This window comes from Schistocerca cancellata, chromosome 3, assembly GCF_023864275.1.
Source record: "Schistocerca cancellata isolate TAMUIC-IGC-003103 chromosome 3, iqSchCanc2.1, whole genome shotgun sequence".
Taxonomy (NCBI): Eukaryota; Metazoa; Arthropoda; class Insecta; order Orthoptera; family Acrididae; genus Schistocerca; species Schistocerca cancellata.
In genome coordinates this window covers 593182120-593204455 of record NC_064628.1, presented here as the reverse complement: position 1 = coordinate 593204455, position 22336 = coordinate 593182120, and the positions used below count along the sequence as shown (strand labels likewise).

The 22336-nt window shown below is 37.0% G+C and overlaps 1 protein-coding gene across 2 annotated transcripts in view; it reads left to right on the top strand.

Annotated features, from left to right (window-relative positions):
• Positions 1-22336, top strand: part of LOC126175457 (jouberin-like) — a 457590-nt gene that overhangs the window by 331640 nt on the left and 103614 nt on the right. For both annotated transcript variants that reach the window (XM_049922262.1, XM_049922261.1), the window contains exon 8: positions 7190-7318. In XM_049922262.1, coding sequence (XP_049778219.1) covers positions 7190-7318 — 129 coding nt within the window. The remainder of the gene's footprint in view (positions 1-7189; positions 7319-22336) is intronic.

The window sequence follows — 22336 nt, the reverse complement described above, 5'->3', positions numbered from 1 at the left end:
TAAAATTACTGTGGCTTGATTCCCTGCATTACTACAGAATTAAATAGTTTTAATAAATGTTTCCCTGTATGGCCGATCTTAGGTCTGCAGTATTTAACACTGCTATGTCTTCTCGGTCACAAACAGCTTCTACTGGGTTTTCATATGATGTAGGTTCTCGCCTGTCTCTTAGTGCTCAATAGACAACAGACACCTGTGAATTTCCCTTTCTCACGGTGAATCTGTGCCCTTTGTGGCACACAGTCCTCAACAACAGGGTTTGTTTCACAAGTCCTGTGGGTTGTCTCTTTGGCCATATATTTAAATGAGAGCACAATGCTTGTTAACTCATAACATATCATCTGAGTCAACACATTTTTCATTTTGTTGAGAGCATTATTCAGTTTCTTATGGAGAGTGTGTTAGAAATTAAATCACTTTCCTTCTTTGGTTTGCTGGATATTTTGGTGTAGCAAATTTACCAATGATCTTTGCATTAAGTGTAGGTTTGTGGGTTAGTATCACTATCCTTTCTGTGCTGAAGGATGGACTATACTTCACGTGTGATGCAGAATCCTGACCACTTTGTTGCCATCTGTTGCCATTTGTTAACGTATGCAGCAAATGTTGACAATATTGTTTTACACACATGCTCCATCATATCAAAACTGTGGTTTGTGGGATTTTAGTTCATAGCCATGTGCTATAGTTAAGCTTTGTTGAAATGCTTTCTGTCCTTGCTCCACTTTGTCTACCAGTAAGAAAAGACTCACACTGCTTTTCACTTTACAAAGGTAGCTTATTTTCAATTTTGTGGTGCCAGGATAGACCAACAGTCAGCTGCTATTCCAGGCCAGTGAGCAGAGAACAGGATACAAGGGACCAGTTTCTCAGCAGTCGTGGAATCATAAATGAGGCCAGATCAATTAGCAATAACTCATATAGTAGGTGCAAGCAGTGTGTCGCTTGTGTCCATTGGCCCTTGGGTGGTGATGCCCACCTGAGCATTATGTGCGTTAGTGTGTTAGCAATGCACAAATGCCAGCAAGCAAAGTTGCCACATTGGCAACGTCATGGTGCATGGCCACATCAGGAAATCCACTGGCAACAAGGGGCATGAACATCATATGTCAACAAATAGTGGTGGTAGGTCAGATGTGAGGTGAGCCTGTGTGTGGACTGTGAACCTCATGGGAACCCTCAGAGGTTCCTGGAGATTGTTGACGACAGCCTGTGAGAGATGCTAGTTGGAATGTAGCTGCTCAGGCACTGGCAGCATCAGGTCTAGGAGCAGCCCTAGACCAGCAGACAGCATAGGTGGCAGCTAGTGTAGATGAGGCTGAGTGACCTATGTTACGTTGATGACTGGCATGAAGTAGCTCTTGGCATAGACAGCAGTCAAAGACAGATATTGCTAGGTTTGGGTGGCAAGTGTTTATGGCAAATTCTGCCTGAATCACTATGCCAGGGTCATGCCTCTACTAACATTGGTACTGAGGAAGTGCAGCATCAGGAGATAGCACGAGGTTACCCCATGTGCCACAATGCTAGACTGGTCTTTTCCACTGTGTCACCTCAGCATTATTTTGATGCTGGTGGCAGAATTCTGCGTGCAGAATATTTGTCTACCTAGATGCATATTGTGAAGTCTTATAAGGAAGGCTTAGGTGCAATAACAACTTGAGGATAGTATTGTTACAGGATGGTTTCTTCCTTAATTTTGACCATTAGTCCTGTTGGACACTGGTGAATAATAGGCCTCCAATATGTCAACTGTTAGCACTGGGCACTACACAATCAAACTCCAGAAGTTCCTCTATAAATCAGTGAAACCCTTTTAACTATATGTCTTTGTATTACCCCAAATACCTTGACTTTTTTTAATTAGGTCCATGCCAAATGGGACTGTTAATTATCCTTGTGATGGGAAAATGAAGTCTATACTCACCAAACATTCAGGTGTCGAGCTGGGCTAATGATGTAAAATGTCAATATTCATCCTGTAAAATATGAAGATCCATCCTGCAGAAGAAAAAAGAAAAAAATATATCTGTTGTCTTTGATTCATTACCATTTAATTTATAATTCCTATAATTTATGTACTTTGTGCTCAGAGAGATTTTGTATTTGTTGTATATAGTGATTTGGTATTTTAATTAATTCTATGTTACATTTGCTATACTTCATCATGTTTCACTTTGCTTTTGTCTTCTTCACCCCATGCTTTTTGCAAACTTAATGTCTAGTATGTTATTTGCCATAATGTTGTTACAACATTGTAATTCAGCATTTCACAAGGGAAAACTATTTCTGGTTTTTAGTTTGAATCTTTTTAGTGAATACTTTAATGGAAACATATATTCATCAATAACAGTCATTGAATTTTTTGCCATTTCACCTAGTGTGCTTCTTAGATGCAGAGATTAGTGTAATAGCTAATAATATGTGACTTGTTCTTGCCTAACTAAGAAAATTAAAATTCCTGTATGCATTCTATGTCAATAATATTGAGTATTATGTACATTTTCTACACAAATGTTAAAGAACAAGAATTAAAATTAATTTTGACTCATTGCGTTTCTTCATCCATTGCAATAGCCAATTATCATCCTGCAATTTCAAGTCCATGTGTTTTTTCTTAAATTCAAAAACTGGAAGTTAGTTTGATGTTTAAGACATAACCGATGACTTCGTCACTGGTTAAACTTTCTTCATATTTAAGTTTTTATTACATTCATCTCAATACATTTCTTCAAGCCATTTGCTAAGCACTCTCACATTAAACACTTGGCTACGAATTTGACATTATGACTACCACGTGAAAAGAAGAACTTGTGACTGTGACAGATGGGATTAAATCTAAGCCCATAGGTGTAATTCACAGTTCCTTCAACAGCTGATTTGTAAAAGATATTTTGAATTTTACTATAATTATTTCAGGTACTACAAAATTACAAAATATATTAATTTATTATATTTTGATTTTTGAATAAAAGTAAGAAAAATTCACTCACCTGTGGCAGAATCCTGTGTGTGTGCTAAATATGTGTTATTTTGCACTAGGAAAATATAAATGAAATAACTGATATCACATTTTATGAAGAATTATAACATTTTTAGAGGTTATTTTTACTCATCTTACCTGGTAATCTGTCGCAGCAGGTGTCCTGAAACAGTAACTGTAGGTTTTTACTGTAAAGTGAAAACAATATTTAATCAAGTATAGTGTTTCATTTAATATTTATTACAGTTTCAAAATAAAGACATCTTGACAAATCTGAAATAAGTTTGAACATACTTACAATAATGAATTAATTGTGCACAACTAGCTACATGCTCTCTGTCCAAAATCACACAAAGTACTGACTCCCTCTGCCAACGTGGCAGTTAGTATTTATACTTTCTTAACAATCCTTGGCATTGTTTAAAATTATTATTTCATTAATTAACATTTAAAACTCTCATCCATAAACAAATTACACATCTCATTGATTACCTAGATTCTTATATATTACATACATAAGTGAATTTTAATCTTTATATAAGTTGAAGCAAGTATAAACACTTAGGTATCAAATGTTAACAATACACTTGTTATATTTACTAATTACAGGAGATTCATATCATGTAAAATGTTCCTACCAATTAACAGACTTTATCTCCTTTGTAACTTTTTCACAAGTACATACACACCTGGAAATTGAAATAAGAACACCATGAATTCATTGTCCCAGGAAGGGGAAACTTTATTGACACATTCCTGGGGTCAGATACATCACATGATCACACTGACAGAACCACAGGCACATAGACACAGGCAACAGAGCATGCACAATGTCGGCACTAGTACAGTGTATGTCCACCTTTCGCAGCAATGCAGGCTGCTATTCTCCCATGGAGACGATCGTAGAGATGCTGGATGTAGTCCTGTGGAACGGCTTGCCATGCCATTTCCACCTGGCGCCTCAGTTGGACCAGCGTTTGTGCTGGATGTGCAGACCGCGTGAGAAGACGTTTCATCCAGTCCCAAACATGCTCAATGGGGGACAGATCCGGAGATCTTGCTGGCCAGGGTAGTTGACTTACACCTTCTAGAGCACGTTGGGTGGCATGGGATACATGCGGACGTGCATTGTCCTGTTGGAACAGCAAGTTCCCTTGCCGGTCTAGGAATGGTAGAACGATGGGTTCGATGACGGTTTGGATGTACCGTGCACTATTCAGTGTCCCCTCGACGATCACCAGTGGTGTACGGCCAGTGTAGGAGATCGCTCCCCGCACCATGATGCCGGGTGTTGGCCCTGTGTGCCTCGGTTGTATGCAGTCCTGATTGTGGCGCTCACCTGCACCGCGCCAAATACGCATACAACCATCATTGGCACCAAGGCAGAAGCGACTCTCATCGCTGAAGACGACACGTCTCCATTCGTCCCTCCATTCACGCCTGTCGCGACACCACTGGAGGCGGGCTGCACGATGTTGGGGCGTGAGTGGAAGACGGCCTAACGGTGTGCGGGACCGTAGCCCAGCTTCATGGAGACGGTTGCGAATGGTCCTCGCCGATACCCCAGGAGCAACAGTGTCCCTAATTTGCTGGGAAGTGGCGGTGCGGTCCCCTACAGCACTGCGTAGGATCCTACAGTCTTGGCGTGCATCCGTGCGTCGCTGTGGTCCGGTCCCAGGTCAACGGGCACGTGCACCTTCCGCCGACCACTGGCGACAACATCGATGTACTGTGGAGACCTCACGCCCCATGTGTTGAGCAATTCGGCGGTACGTCCACCCGGCCTCCCGCATGCCCACTATATGCCGTCGCTCAAAGTCCGTCAACTGCACATACGGTTCACGTCCACGCTGTCGCGGCATGCTACCAGTGTTAAAGACTGCGATGGAGCTCCGTATGCCACGGCAAACTGGCTGACACTGACAGCGGCGGTGCACAAATGCTGCGCAGCTAGCGCCATTCGACGGCCAACACCGCGGTTCCTGGTGTGTCCGCTGTGCCGTGCGTGTGATCATTGCTTGTACAGCCCTCTCGCAGTGTCCGGAGCAAGTATGGTGGGTCTGACACACCGGTGTCAATGTGTTCTTTTTTTCATTTCCAGGAGTGAATTTCCACACATGTCTATGATTAAAATTTATGCGTTTTTATTAGTTTTAATTGGACTGTTACATTTCAGTATCACAATCTGAACTGAATGACACCATGTTATGCAAGTTAGTTAGCAAACCGCAACCCTTCCCACTTTATCTTATATATATTATAGTCGACTATGATTGTGTGTACCTAATTTGTCAGAAGGGCATTGATTGTGAAGAAGATTGACTGAACCTTGTGGAAAAATATATAAATAATTAAATTACCAGTATGGCATCTAAATATGCTGTCTTAATAAACACTGAGTGCAAGGATATGTAATTATAAAGATCATTCTAGAATGGTTAACTGAATCTATCATTAAGTGAAATATGTATTTTTAGTGAATTACAGTCATGCAGTGTGATAATTTGGTCACCAGTCTTAGAGTGGACAACTTTTTTGTAAAGTGAATGGGCTATAATCAGTCTTAAGTTCATGTAACAGTGCATATTGTATGTGGAGATCAAATAAATTTAGTTAAGTCAAAGTTGATACAGTTGTTTGATGTAATGCTTAAGAAATTTAAAACTAGCTGGATTACAGCAGTATCCTGCAAGGTAATAATGATACAGAGTTTTGCAAGATGACTTTTCCAAGTAGTTAAAAATCACTCTCAGTATTACTTAATTTAAACATTAATCACTACAAGATGACAGCAGTACAACATTGTGGTGCTGGAATATCATAGCCCAGATAACAATGCAGAAAGTACTCAAACGCCCAGAATATATGTTGATATAGTTACGTAAGAAGTAAAAATTACCATGATTCACTGGATTCAGTAGTCTCAACAGTTCATTGAAATGTTTACTTGCCAAAGCCAGCCACTTTTAAAATTTCACACAGATTGAAACCAGTCAACTTTAAAATAAAAATAAAAATATTTTATGTGGTCAAGAATGTTTTTCATTTAAACATTTTAATAATGCTTTCTAACCACTGTTATTTCCATGAACTATGTTTCAAAAAATTCAAGTTGTTAATGTTGCTACTAAATTTATGTTAATGATTTTTGTTATTTAGCAATAATATGGACTTTGGAATTCAAGAAAATATTTAATTTTACTTTCTGGGAGGGGATGCGGTTTGCTAATTAACTTGCATAACATGGTGTCAGTTAGTTCAGATTGTAATACTGAAATGTAACAGTCCAATGAAATTTAACATCATAATGTGATACTCGTAACATAAGGTAATAGGACTTGGCTGCTGTTGCTGCTAATAATGACTTAGGTTATTGATGGCAATGAAATAGTGATCGAAGATCACAGAAAAGTTACATCATCCAATTCAGTAAAAACACTGACAAGCCATTATCATTCCACACATTCTAAATTCTGAAGTGGTTCAGTTTTAGAAGTTTGGAAGCTGCAGATCCTAAGTAGTAGTTTAGTGGAACTATATACCACAATGCCAAACAGAATATTTGCTCTCTAGTTCCAATATTCCTTATAGTAGCTGTGGTCAAACAGTACTCTTCCTTTTAGGTCTCTTGAATCATAATTATAAGTAACCATTGTACTGTGGCCCATAGAAACTGCTATACCTCTCACAGCCCCAAGCAATTACTGCACACATATTTGTTGTGCCAGACCCATTCACACTTGTGTCCTTCCTTACAACTACACCACTTCCATACCATAGTGTGTTAGTACCAAAGACAGTCCACACTCCAAAGGTTGTATTTTACCCTTCAGACAATTTCAGTAACTTGATATTACTGTACAGATTTTACAAAATTGTTTTTAATCATTCCGGTAATATTTCATTTACCACAAATGCATTCCTTGTATTTAGTTTACAAGTTTTACACAATAATAAAAGTGATCGTACAAAAGAAGAAGAAAAAAAAAATCACATTTGTGAAAAAGAATAAAATTAAATATTTCAGTAGTAATCCTGTGTTACATACTGTGCTATGCTATGTCATATACTGTGCTATTTTGTCACAGACAGTAGGCAGTGTCTTCAAAAAACTGAACAGACTGATAAACCTGATAGTATTTTGTCTCTGTTACATAAAATTATATTGCATTTTGGAAATTACATTGGAGATTCATTTAATTGCAGGTATTACCACATCCTTCATTTGTTTATGTTGCTCAATTCCATGTGAGCAAAAGTACAATTGTTGTGACAGGATGTTTTGATCACATGGTGAGAGTGTGGAGCAAACTCTTAAAAGACGAAATGTATGAGGTAAGTACATTAACCATTGTTCCACAGTTTCTCCTGAAAAATTATATGCTTAATTAATTACTTTCTTTCTTTTGTGAAAGTAAGTTTTGCATCCATAACACACAAAATTTGAAATCTACACAGTATGATCTTCCTTCAAATGAAGCACATTGTATTAAAACTTCAGAAAACTATCGTTAAAAATGTGCACTATGTAAAGAAAACCATGTCACCAACTCATAAAAAATCTAATTATATCAAGTGTTCCTTCACTGTACATGTATGAACTCATTATCTTCGCACTTAGTAACCATGTTTTATGTGTAGCAAATCAGTTACAACACAATTACAACACCAGGAATCAAAATAATTTTCTGCTGCCAGCCCACCATTTAAAACTTTATACACTATATGGGTCTGAAAATTTACAACAAAGCAAAAGGAAAAGAACTGTTTAGTATTAATCTAGAAACTTTGAAAAACTATTACATGACAAACTGGTGCAGAAATGTTACTGTTCAATTAAAGAGTTCATGAAGGACAATCTGAAAATTTGGTCAGAAGAAAACGAACACTTACTTACGAAGTTACAGATCATTATTTAAAAAAAAAATCATCAGTTATGTATTAAGTACCATATATTATATTAACAATATTTTAAGAAAAACTGTAAGTAAATTTTTGCGTTTTGACAAGTCTCCTGTACATTAAGTCAGTGACTTGAAATTTTGTTTTATGAGGTTATAAGTTTCTGTTCTGTTCTAAATCTTCAAATCAGTTCACTGTCTGCTGAAGAGAGAAAATTAATTTTGAAAATATGATATTCTTGTTATTCCCTTACAATAGTAAATATTTGATGATCCACAGAAGAACTAAAATTGGTTTGCCAGTCAGAGGATGCACAGAGTTATGTCTAGATTAGAGTAATGTTAGATTAGCCACAGTATTCATACAGAGAGATGACATCCTCAGAATACAAACAAGGAGCTGAATATTCCAGTTCATGTTTGAAATAATTATTCTTTATGTACACTCTCTCTCTCTTTCTTTCTCTCTCTCTCTCTCTCTCTCTCTCTCTCTCTCTCTCTGTCTCTGTTATGTGCTGATGTTCCTCATGATACAGTGTTTATGCTGTTGATATGAAATGAGCATTATATTCTGTAAAATTCTGTAATCAGTCTTAGGATAATGCATTTGTACCTTTTTTTGACTCATGTGTTCTTCACTAACACCATATAGATGCAACAATATTTTATTCATGAACTCTTGGACATGTTTTAGGACAAACATATTATCAAGAGTCAGATATGATTATTTGTGGAATTGAAAGTATTTACCTGTAGATGTCATGGTACAAGTACTTTTTCGTTTTTATGCTCAGATAATGTGAACTACACTAGACAATTTGCCATGCATACTGATGTGAAAAAATGCTGTTTACTTAACAATTTATGTATGTACAGTAATTCATGGTGCAGGAGGACACAAATTAATAACAAATGAAGTCATTTATGCATGTAAAATCTCCTGCCTATCAGCTTCTTTTAGTTGTTAGGGAAAGAGAGAATGTGAATTGTTCAGAGTGGATGTAGCTATGCTAACACACATTTAGCTGCATCAGAAATTGCAAGTCCAGAAATGCATGCAGCTATGGATGCATGCAAGTTAAGAAATGTTGTGGGAGTTCTGGAACACTGCTTGAAGATTAATTTCTTTTATTCTTAGTGTGTGGCATGATATTTACCTTGTCTCCCCAATGATGTACAACAATGCTGGCATGGCTTTGTTGGCTACTCTCTCTTCACGTTGACTTCTCTGAAAAGGTCCATTTAAAAATGCAAGTCCTTGTCACATCGGGATGTGGAGAGTAGCACATAGCTCAATAGGAGAATGAAAACTAGCAACTTCTACATATTATAACTTTTAATTAAGATAATTTTGGGAGAGTGCAAGTACATATGTTCTTTATTGCACCATCTCAAAAGACGAGTAGACTCTGACAGCAGTGTAAAAAGCAACTGAGTTACTTAAAAAATTGATAGTATAACTTTCAATTTTCTGTCATCTTTGTCTGATATAATCATACCTCCCTACAATATTTTCGTTGCATGGGATGGCATAAATAAGAATCATTACAAATATGAATATAATAGAGGGAAACATTCCACGTGGGAAAAATATATCTAAAAACAAAGATGACGTAACTTACCAAACGCAAGCGTTGGTATGGTGATAGAGACACTAACAAACACAAACACACACAAAATTCAAGCTTTCGCAACCCATGGTTGCTTCATCAGGAAAGAGGGAAGGAGAGGGAAAGATGAAAGGATGTGGGTTTTAAGGAAGAGGGTAAGGAGTCATTCCAATCCTGGGAGCGGAAAGACTTACCTTAGGGGGAAAAAGGGACAGGTATACACTCGCACACACACAAATATCCATCCACACATATACAGGCACAAGCAGACATACGTAAAGACAAAGAGTTTTCAACTCTGTAACATATTGGCGCACCTCTCACCCGTCATGGTAGCAGTTACTGACGTTTTGCTGTCAAGCATGGGTGTCAATTTGTACCTCTCTAGCTATATTATTCTGTGATTTATTCAGTTTTCAAATTTGTACTGACTTTTTGATCACCCGGTATGTATAAAAGTTGTATTACTGTGTCTTGTAGGACCAAGTATTATTTTTTGTACATGTTTTGTACAATTTTGTATGTATTATCCTTTGTACTACTTAATGCAAAATTTTGTATGCTCCTTTTGCACAAATTGTTTCCCATAAATTTACATGTACTTTTGGACAACATCCATACAATATTTATTGTCTGCAGAGGGATAAATAAATAAATAAATAAATAAATAAAAAATAAATGTGCTAATGCACATTTAGCCACCCCAAAAATTGTAAGGCCAAAAATGCATGCAGGTATGGATGTATGTGCGTTAAGAAGTGTTGTGACAGTTCTGGAACATTGCTTGAAGATTAATTCCTTTGAGTCTTATGTGCAGCTTGATATTTATCTTGTCCCCCCAATGATGTACAACAATGCTGGCATGGTTGCATTGGCTGTTCTCTCTATGTGCTGACTTCTTTTGCAGAAAGTTCCATTTAAAAATGCAAGTCCTTGTTGCATGTACTTCGGTAAGAGAATAAACACTTGTGACTTCTGCATATTACAACTTTTAATTTTCACAATATTGGGAGATTGAAAGTACATATGTCTTTATCACGCCATCTCAAAAGACTGAGAGACACTGAGATCAATGAAAAAAAATTGAGGTGCATAAAAAAATTGATAGTATAGCTCAACTTAGTCTGGTATAATCATATCTCTCTATGATATCTGTTCCACACAGTGACAGCATGAATAAAAATAATTACAAATATTTATTTACATGTGTAGGCCATTTAAATAACCTACACTTTCAGAACAAAGTGTTTTTACATTAATGACTAATCATCACTTAATTCTGAGCCTCAATATATAACACAAAACAGTAAATAAAGATTTTTGTCTGTCAGAGAGTGTCATTTGTCATTTAATTTTTGGAAAAGGTACATGACCTTTAAAGGCTTTATTTATTATAGATGTTTTTTAAAATTGCTGCTATTCCAATTTTGTTGTTGTAGAGGTTGAATAATTCCCAGGTTATGGCATCATTTACATGATAAGATGAAAACTTAACTATTTAAGTATTATATTGAGATAATGGAGCTGGAAGGTTAATTGCTGATATACAGTTATGTATCTACTTTTATGTGTAGATGAATTTACTTTTAATAATTCATTTTGTGTTATGAGGGACAGCCAAATAAGAAAGGAAAATTGTTATACTGAGGATAGAAGATGGATATTAAAATTTTGGATAAGGAGAATGAAAATTTCAGGATGTGGAGTTTTTTTTCAAAAACCCTGTCCTGTAATATCTAACACTTACAAGAAAAAATTATTTCTTTTTCTAAAAATACCCTTTCCACACTATGAATCCACATTTCCTTTGCTATAGGTCAATATCAGCTGCAAAGAAATCAAAGAGAGAGAGTGGCTATCTAGTCTTTCATGACAGAGTCCTTAGATAAAAACTGCTCAGTTAATTTGCCTATTGTCCATGTTCGATGATTGTGAGCAGTGGCCTCTTGCAAGGTGACTGATTCAAAGTGTTCATTGTGTACAGTACCTGTCACAGTATTTTCTCACTAACAGATCACAATGGACCTTCATTCATTGCCTGCAACAGTGCCTGTTGAACTTGGAAGTGACTTTGGTTCACAAGCTATGAAACACATCTCCAGTTCCTCTCAGTCAGGAAATTTTCCCAACTACAATTCTGACATTGTGTGTCACGGCATGTGTGTCACATCCCTGTTGTGGACACATTGAACAGTCCACATGGAAACACAAACATATAGAGCCCCTTCAAACACCATACGATCATGGTTACAGCCAAACACAAGTACCCCTTTTTGATACTCTGTCACATCTTTACTTTTTCTCGTGTGTTTATACAATGTCTGCTTGAAACTTAAATGTCTCACTGATTGCTACTTTTTTAATGCTGCACTATCTGGAAAGGCTTAATGATTCATTTGTGCATGCACACTTTGGTGACTAATTTTTTGCCAAGTGAGCTTATCAAGAAAGAGAGTGCTTCATTTAATGCACAGGATGAATTTAATCAACATAATCAACAATTAAAGGTAGAATATAAACAGCAATGCAAAAGTCTTCAACATATCGTCAAAGTAGGACCCACACACTTATTAAAAATATAATAATAATAATAATAATAATAATAATAATAATAAAACAAAAGCTCATTAATAAGTGTAACCACCGTGGAGCATTTTAGGCACAAAATGAATCAACTCAGGAACCCAAACGAAAGGAAATTTGGAAGAAATGGAAAAGACAATGTGGAGCTAAAGACATTTACGAAAACAATGCTATGAAAATGTATAAACAGTTCTTGAGTGTTTTGCTAGTACTGTCAAATACAAACATTTTACTGGTGAACTTTACCCACAGGCATGATTTACCTGAATGGTCATGTGTGAATAAGGAAATTCACAGAAGTAATGCATAACTTAAAAGTAATCATAGGCTATTCAGCAATGTGAAATTAATTGACTCAAGTACACTTGATAGAAAATGTTTTACGAAACATGGGCTTCACCTTAACAGAAATGGGAAGGCCAGGTTAGGAACCTTAATAAGGGAAGCAATTAAATGTAATTACAAAGTGACAGCCACTGAACTGGGATGGTATAAATATCCAATAGCAGAAACACCAGCACAAACAGCAGCAGCACGCAAATGGACCATCCAAAAAACAGAAGCAACAGAGGAACCTACTACTGAACCAACATTAGCAGCAGCAGAACTAACAACAGAAGCAACAGTTACAGCATCAAAAACCAACCAACCAGAATCATTAGGAGTCACAGCAACATCGGAAGCAGTAGTTCCAACATCAATAACCAAGCAACCAGAATCACTGGCATTCACTGCAACAGCACACAGCAGCAGCAGTGGTAATAGGAGCAGTCATCACACAGGAAGAAGGCAGCTACCCTTGAGAAGCCAGGATTTTTGCTGGGGCAAAACAGTGAACAGCAGCACATAACAGGGAAAAAGGGTAAATGTTTGCAAGCAGAGGAATCTACAACAAGGTATGAAATCTTGTAACAGTGTAAGAGAAAATTCATCAACAGAGTGTAAAGTCACAGGTCAGTCAGATTGTTCAAATCAGCTAAGAATTATGAGTCTGAACATTCAGTGTCTTAAAAACAAGGACCTTGAACTTGAGGTAGCAGAAAATAGTGACCATTTTGATTGTTTATGTATTATGGAACATTGGTGCAGGGACAGAGAACTAAACAGCATAAACTTAAGTCAATATAAACTTGCCAGTCAGTACTGTAGGCAAAATGCCAAAGGTGGTGGTGTATGCATTTATCTAAATTCCAAGCTTAAATTTAAGTTAAGATAAGAGGCTAAACCATTAATCATAGGAAAGGATTTTGAGGCAGTAGCCATTCAGTTATATAGTTTAAAGAAGAAAATAATTGTTGCAGCAATTTACAGGTCACCATCTGGAGATACTGAAGTCTTTCTTAAGAATTTGGAAGAAATGCTCAACATTTTCCCAAATGAGAACTCTACCATAATTCTTTGCAGTGGCTTTAATATTAATCTATTGGTCCAGAGTCCAGTAAAAACAAGTTTTTAGACATACTAAAAAGCTTCATCATGTTCCCCCACTTACCAGCTCTCACTAGAACAACAGATTCCAGTGAAAGCCTAATAGATAACATCTTCTCAAATGTGGTCACACATGAAGTTGCAGTTACAAATGTGAATATAGGATTATCAGATCATAATGCACTAACCTTTAATCTCACTGCAACTTCCAAGGAGGAGGAAAATAAAAAGGAGTACAAACGATTTTTCTCTACTGAAAATTGTAATCAGTTCAAAAATAATTTAAAAAAATGCAGTTTGGTCAGAGGTCTTGGCACAAACAAACACAAATGATGCTTACAACACATTTGCTTCCACTTTTACTTTGAAATGTGTTTCCCAAAAAAGCTTTTGAGTTATAGATCATCTGGATCCAAAGGGACCTGGATTACACCCGGAATTAAAAAGTCAAGTGAAACCATGAAATTACTAAGTTTAAAATTAAAAACATGTCATGATCAGCAGTTTGTTGAGTATGTGAGGACATACAAAAAGACTTACCGCAAAGTAATAGCAAAAGCAAAATTATTAAGTAATGATAGAGTAATAAGGCAGGCTAGTAACAAGTCCAGAATGATGTGGAAAATGGTAAAAAAAAAAACCGGGGGTCAAACTAAAGAACAGGAAATCAATCTCAAAGATAATGAAAATATTCCCATAGAAACATATGCCATGGCAAACTATGTAAACAATTATTTTGTAAATATTCCCCTTACTTTAAGTAGTAAATTTAGGCAACAACCAACAGTGACGACTCCAAAGGTAAATACCAGCATGATGGCAATCCCAACAGATGAGCATGAAGTTCTAAAAGTCATTAAATGCTTGAAATCCAAAATGTCCTCTGGGTTGGATGATGTACCTGTATCAATAATTAAGAAAATTGCTCCATGTGTTGTCAAACCTATAGTGCACATAGCAAACTTGTCCCTTAGTGAAGGGATATTTCCGGATAAACTTAAAATCTCTAAAGTGATACCTCTATACAAAAATGGTGACAGACATAAAATAGAAAATTACCGACCTATATCTCTCCTCCCAGCCTTCTCCAAAATACTTGAGGAATTAATGAAAATCAGGGTTACAAAATATCTAGAGAAACATAAACTAATAAATAACAGTCAACATGGCTTTCGAGCAGGGCACAGTACAGAAACAGCCATATTGGACTACACAATAGAAATAGTTGGAAATTTGGAATCAAATAAACAGGTTGTTGGAATTAATCTAGATTTATCCAAAGCCTTCGATACTGTGAACCATGTAATATTACTAGAGAAACTTGAAGCAATAGGCATCACGGGTACAGTTAAAAAATGGTTTGAATCTTATCTGCAAAACAGGTCACAAGTTGTTGAGCTGAGGTCATCCAACAATCTTCACAATTTTAAACTCATATCTGAACCAAACCAAATTGAAATAGGTGTTCCACAGGGCAGCATTCTGGGCCCATTGTTATTTCTAATTTATATCAATGATATACAGGTTCCAGACAGCTCAGCCAAAATTCTACTATTTGCAGATGACACGAGTATCATAATTGGTGATATAAAAGAATCATTGTGTACTACAGCAGAAAAAATGCTCTCATACATACAGTCATGGTTTTATTCAAATAAGCTGACATAGAAAACAAACTTTATACAGTATGGAAGCAAGTGTCAAGGGGAAAATATGTGCCTTATGCTGGATAACAAACAAATAGAAAAAGTGTGCACCACAAAGTTTCTGGGAATGCGAATTGACCAAGATTTAAACTGGAATGAACACAGTGTATATCTTACTCAGAAACTTAGCTCAGCATGTTTTGCCTTAAGAATAATATCCAAGGTATGTAGCAAAGAATGTATTAGAGTGGTTTACTTTAGTTATTTCCAATCTGTTGAAAGCTATGGCATAAGTTTTTGGCGAAAAACCAGGTCAAGACTAAATGACATTTTTATTATGCAAAAAAGAGCTATTCGTATCATGACACACAGCCCACTACAAACTCACTGTAGACCCTTATTCAGACAACTAAAGATACTTACAATACAATCAATATATATTTTTAAATGCCTGGAAATGATCAGTAAAAATAACTGCGATCTCCAAACCATCTCAAGCTACCATGATCACAATACAAGGCAAGGTAAAGACTTCCACATTCCCTATGTAGCAAAAACTAGAAGTCAGAAACATGTTAGCCACTTAGGAATAAAGCTTTTAAATGCACTTCCATCTCAAAATAAAGAATTGAAAGGCAAAAATAATTTCAAGCGTGAAGTAAAAAATTACTTAATAGAAAATTGCTACTACTGTGTAAATGAATACCTGTCTCAGACTGTGGATTGAAACCTGTACTTACTTTTTAAAAATTCAAACTAATTTAATTATGTTTTCAACTTCATAAATCTGTTAAATATCCATAATACGATTTGTGTATAAGGCGTAGTTCATGATCTATAATTGTTTATCATGAGCATGTACTTTTGTTTTTTGGGTAATAAGTTCTTGTACACTACTTACGTACTATGTGTATGTAATTTGTTTGCTGTTTGTATATGTTTGTCAATTTATTATGTGTGTGTGTTGTTATGTTTTACGTGTAGTCAAATGACAAATCTTATATCACATGTGTGATCTATTGGATGCTAAATAAATAAAGAAAAAAAAATTGTTATTCCTTACGAAGACATGTTGTTGTTGTTGTGGTCTTCAGTCCTGAGACTAGTTTGATGCAGCTCTCCATGCTACTCTATCCTGTGCAAGCTTTTTCTCTCCCAGTACCTACTGCAGCCTACATCCTTTTGACTCTGCTTACTTTATTCATCTCTTGGTTTCCCTCTAAGATTTTTACCCTCCACGCTGCCCTCCAGTACTAAATGGGTGATCCCTTGATGCCACAGAACATGTCCTACCAACCAATCCCTTCTTCTAGTCAAGTTGTGCCACAAACTCCTCTTCTCCCCAATTCTATTCAATACCTCCTCATTAGTTATGTGTGATCTACCCATCTAATCTTCAGCATTCTTCTGTAGCACCACATTTCGAAAGCTTCTATTCTCTTCTTGTTTAAAGTATTTATCATCTATGTTTCACTTCCATACATGGCTACACTCCATACAAATAGTTTCAGAAATGGCTTCCTGACACTTAAATAAATACTTGATTCTAACAAATTTCTCTTCTTCAGAAATGCTTTCCTTGCCATTACCAGTCTACATTTTATATCCTCTCTACTTCAACCATCATCAGTTATTTTGCTCCCCAAATAGCAAAACTCCTTCACTACTTTAAGTATCTCATTTCCTAATCTAATTCCCTCAGAACCACCTGACTTAATTCGACTACATTCCATTATCCTCGTTTTGTTTTTGTTGATGTTCATCTTATACCCTCCTTTCAAGACACTGTCCATTCCGTTCAACTCCTCTTCCAAGTCCTTTGGTGAACCTTAAAGTTTTTATTTCTTCTCCATGGATTTTTGGGCACTGATGACCACACTGTTTAGCGCCCGAAAACCTCAAACCACACACACACACACACACACACACACACACACACACACACACACACACACTCCATGGATTTTAATACCTACTCTGAACTTTTATTTTGTTTCCTTTACTGCTTGCTCAATATACAGATTGAATAGCATCTGGGAGAGGCTACAATCCTGTCTCACTCCCTACCCAACCACTGCTTCCCTTTCATGTCCCTCGACTCTTATAACTGCCATCTGGTCTCTGTACAAATTGTAAATAGCCTTTCGCTCCCTGTATTTTACCCCTGCCACCTTCAGAATTTGAATGAGAGTATTCCAGTCAACATTTTCAAAAGCTTTCTCTAGGTCTACAAATGCTAGCAACATAGGTTTGCCTTTCCTTAATCTTTCTTCTAAGAGAAGTCTTAGGGTCAGTATTGCCTCTTGTGTTCCAACATTTCTACGGAATCCAAACTGATCTTCCCCGAGGTCAGCTTCTACCAGTTTTTCCACTCGTCTGTACAGAATTCGCGTTAATATTTTGCAGCTGTGACTTATAAAACTGATAGTTCTGTAATTTTCACATCTGTCAACACCTGTTTTCTTTGTAATTGGAATTCTTATATCTTCTTGAAGGTTGAGGGGATTTCACCTGTCTCATTTCATTTCGCCTGTTTCATACATCTTGCTCATCAGATGGTAGAAATTTGTCAGGGCTGGCTCGCCCAAGGCTCTCAGTAGTTCCAATGGAATGTTGTCTACTCCGGGGGCCTTGTTTCGACTCGGGTCTTTCAGTGCTCTGTCAAACTCTTCACACAGTATCGTATCTCCCATTTCATATTCATCTACATCCTCTTCCATTTCCTTAATATTGTCCTCAAGTACATCGCCCTTGTATAGACCTTCTGTATGCTCCTTCCACTTTTCTGCTTTCCCTTCTTTGCTTAGAACTGGGTTTCCATCTGAGCTGTTGATGTTCATGCAAGTGGTTCTCTTATCTCCAAAGGTCTCTTTAATTTTCCTGTAGGCGGTGTCTATCTTACCCCTCATGAGATAAGCCCCAACATCCTTACATTTGTTCTCTAGCCATCCCTGCTTAGCCATTTTGCACTTCCTGTTGATCTCATTTTTGAAATGTTTGTATTCCTTTTTGCCTGCTTCATTTACTGCATTTTTATATTTTCTCCTTTCGTAAATTAAATTCAATATTTCTTCTGTTACCCAAGGATTTCTACTAGCCCTCGTCTTTTTACCTACTTGATTCTCTGCTGCCTTCACTACTTCATCCCTCAAAGCTACCCATTGTTCTTCTACTGTATTTCTTTCCCCCACTCCTGTCAGTTGTTCCCTTATACTCTCCCTGAAACTCTGTACAACCTCTGGTTCTTTCAGTTTATCCAGGTCCCATCTCCTTAAATTCCCACCTTTTTGCAGTTTCTTCAGTTTTAATCTACAGTTCATAACCAATAGATTGTGGTCAGAGTCCACATCTGCCCCTGGAAATGTCTTACAGTTTAAAACCTGGTTTCTAAATCTTTGTCTTACCATTATATAATCTGACCAAAAGTCTTGTTCCTCCTGCCATCAAACTTCACTAATTCCCACTATATATAACTTTAACCTATCCATTTGCCTTTTTAAATTTTCTAACCTACCTGCCAATTAAGGGATCTGACATTCCACGCTCTGATCCGTAGAATGCCAGACATACAGAGATTAAATTGAAAGCACATAGGTAAAGAACTGCAAATGTATGCTGCGCAGAATTTGGAAATGCATCTCTGGCACCCCCTTCAAAATAACAGCAGAGAATATTTAGTCACAATCATTACCTTTATGGTAAGGAAGAGAGATTGATGAAAGGATTGATGAAAGAGATTGATGAAAGGACTCTTCCATATATCTCTTAAGTGTTTGCTACCAGTGGAAGATGCAGATGAGGGGAATGAAGATCAGTGACATCTCAGGAGGATACTGAATGCACCATACAATATGTCAGATGTCCTAGTACACTCTGCATGAGTAGAGGACTATGAGTACAGTTAAATATATGAAGATAGATGATAGAGACCCCACTTCAGAAAACTCATATTGACTGATATGCCTTCTAAATAAGTAAATGAAAATCAAAGCATTCTCTGATCATAATTATTTACATATGGAAATGTAACTGCTCTGAACTGGAATCAATATGACATTCAGAAGGGAAGATCTATCAAAGATGCAGAGGATCAGGAAAGTCTAACTACATGATGTTTTAATACCCATTTGACCGATAATTAACATCAATGTTGCTTTTGACAAATTGTTGTGGTCTTCTCTCTTTGTCAAGACTGAAGAGTTTAAAGTTTCCTGAAATATACAAGATTACTGTAAAACTGGATGGTACAAAGGACCACTTAGACAATTGTACCAAGATATGTCACAAAGAGGTACGCACTTCAATCCATCAATAGACCAACATTTCGATATGTAGTAACAAAGCCACTTCTTGAACTTGCGGTACAAAATCTGGAAGTAGCTGAAGTTAGGGCATAAGTAGATGACATGTTGATGGATTCCAAAGCCAAACTGATACAGTGGAGGCACAGAGGTAGATGCAGTGGAGATGAATCCATTACAGGCTCTGAATGTGCAGGCAGTAACTGAGGAATTATTGAACAATGGAGTTTGCAATATGGAGATGGCAATGAACATAGACAAATACATGTACTGCCAAAAGCAATGCTTTCTCCTGTCGCACATTAAAGAAAACAGTAAAGTGAAGCATTTAATTCATCTAAAAAGAGCTGATACACTTCATCTTTCTGCTATGTTTCACAGTCATACAAAATTTAGAGTGAAGTATGTGAAGCTTGTGCTTGTATGTAGTGAGACAGGCACCCCAGAATCCATTCTTATTGATCATTGGAGGACAGATCCTGATTTTGAGTGCTACATGTGTGCCATCACAGCAATTTCTACTGTGTAGTCCTGAGTTTTAGAGAGGCCTCTAAAGTATTCTCAGTTCTCGCTCAGCCCTCAAAGTAGTAACTGGAAGCACGCATTTGCAGTGCACTATTAGGGTGACAACAAAGCACAATGGTGGCAAGAAACTCAAATGCTCGCCACTGCAAGGACACTGCAAAGTCAGTGTGAGGAGTATGCAGGAGACAGGGACAATGCAGCTCTTACATCACAAGAATCACACAACATAAGGTGAAATGTGTCATTTCTCAGTAATTGCTGGGAGAACCATGGTGATTGTAGAAATCTGCTGAAGGATAATTACAGGAATTCTTTCCTTGAGACCTAATGATACAGGAGCTTTGGGTGCATGAGCCAGCAGCTAGGGGCAAACTGGAAAATTTAGCAGAGGAGATGTGGGTGGAGAGAAGTTTCATGGATATGGTCACTCTGTACAGATGTGTGAATTTATATACACACAGATTAGTGCTGGGGCTGCAAGTAAGTGATTTATTTATGAAGGATGAATTTAAAATGAGGCATAACAATCCAGGAATGCAAGATTCTTTGTTGTTGTTGTAGTCTTCAGTCCAGAGACTGGTTTCATGCAGCTCTACATGCTACTCTATCCTGTGCAAGCCTACATCCTTCTGGATCTGCTTAGTGTATTCATCTCATGGTCTCCCTTTATGATTTTTACCATTCATGCTTCCCTCCAATACCAAATTGATGATCCCTTGATGCGTCAGAAAGTGTCCAACCAAGCAATCCCTTGTTCTAGTCAAGTTGTACCACAAATTCCTCTTCTCCCCAACTCTTTTCACTACCTCCTCATTAGTTACATAATTTAACCATCTAATCTTCAACATTCTTCTGTAGTACCACATTTCGAAAGCTTCTATTCTCTTCTTGTCTACACTGTTTATCATACATGTTTCACTTCCACACATGGCTACACTCCATACAAACTCTTTCACAAGAGACTTCCTAACACTTAAATCTATGATTTCCTTGCCATTGCCAATCTACATTTTATATCCTCTCTACTTTGACCATCATCAGTTAGTTTGTTCCCCAAATAGCAAAATTCTTTTACTACTTTAAGTGTCACATTTCCCAATCTAATTCCCTCAGTAACATCTGATTTAATCCAACTACATTCCATTATCCTCATTTTGCTTTTGTTGATGTTCATCTTATATTCTTCTTTCAAGACTCTATCCATTTTGTTCAGCTGCTCTTCCAGGTCCTTTGCTGTCCTTGACGGAATTACAGTGTCATTGGCAAACCTCAAAATTTATATTTCTTCTCCATGGATATTAATTCCTACTCCAAATTATCCTTTTGTTTCCTTTACTGCTTGCTCAATATACAGATTGAATAACTTTGCGGTTAGGTCACAACCCTATCTCATTCCCTTCTCAATCACTGCTTCCATTTCATGCCCCTCGATTCTTATCTTGCCATCTGGTTTCTGTTCAAACTGTAAATAGCCTTTCGCTCCCTGTATTTGACCCCTGCCACCTTTAGAATTTGAAAGAGAGCATTCCAGTCAACATTGGCAAAAGCTTTTTCTAAGTCTACAAATGATAGAAATGTAGATTTGCCTTTCCTTAACCTAGCTTATAAGATAAGCCGTAGTGTCGGTATTGCCTCACTTGTTCCAACATTTCTATTGAATTGAATCTGATCTTCCCCGAGGGCAGCTTCTACCAGTTTTTCCATTTGTTTATAAACATTTCATGTTATTATTTTCCAAACATGATTTATTAAACTGATAATTCACTAATTTTCACACCTGTAAACACCTGCTTCCTATGGGATTAGAATGATTATATTCTTCTTGAAGTCTGAGGGTATTTCGCCTGTCTCATAAATCTTCCTCACCAAATGTGCCTCCCAAGGCTATTAGTAGTTCTAATGGAATGTTGTCTGCTTGTGGGTCATGTTTCGACTTAGGTCTTTCCATGCTCTGTCAAACTCTTCACACAATATCACATCTCCTATTTCATCTTCATCCTCCTCTATTTCCATAATATTACTCTCAAGTACTTCACCCTTCTATAGACCCTCTATATACTGCTTCCACCTTTCTGCGTTCTCTTCTTTGCTTAGGACTGGTTTATCCCCTGAGCTCTTGATATTTATACAGATGGTTTTCTTTTCTCCAAAGGCCTCTTTAATTATCCTGTAAGCAGTGTCTATCTTACATCTAATGATGTATGCTTCCACATGCTTACATTTGTCCTCTAGCCATCCTGCTTAGACTTTTTGCACTTACCATCAATCTCATTTTTGAGACGTTTGTATTCTTTTTTGCTTGATTCATTTACTGCATTTTTATATTTTCTTCTTTCAACAATTAAATTCAGTATCTCTT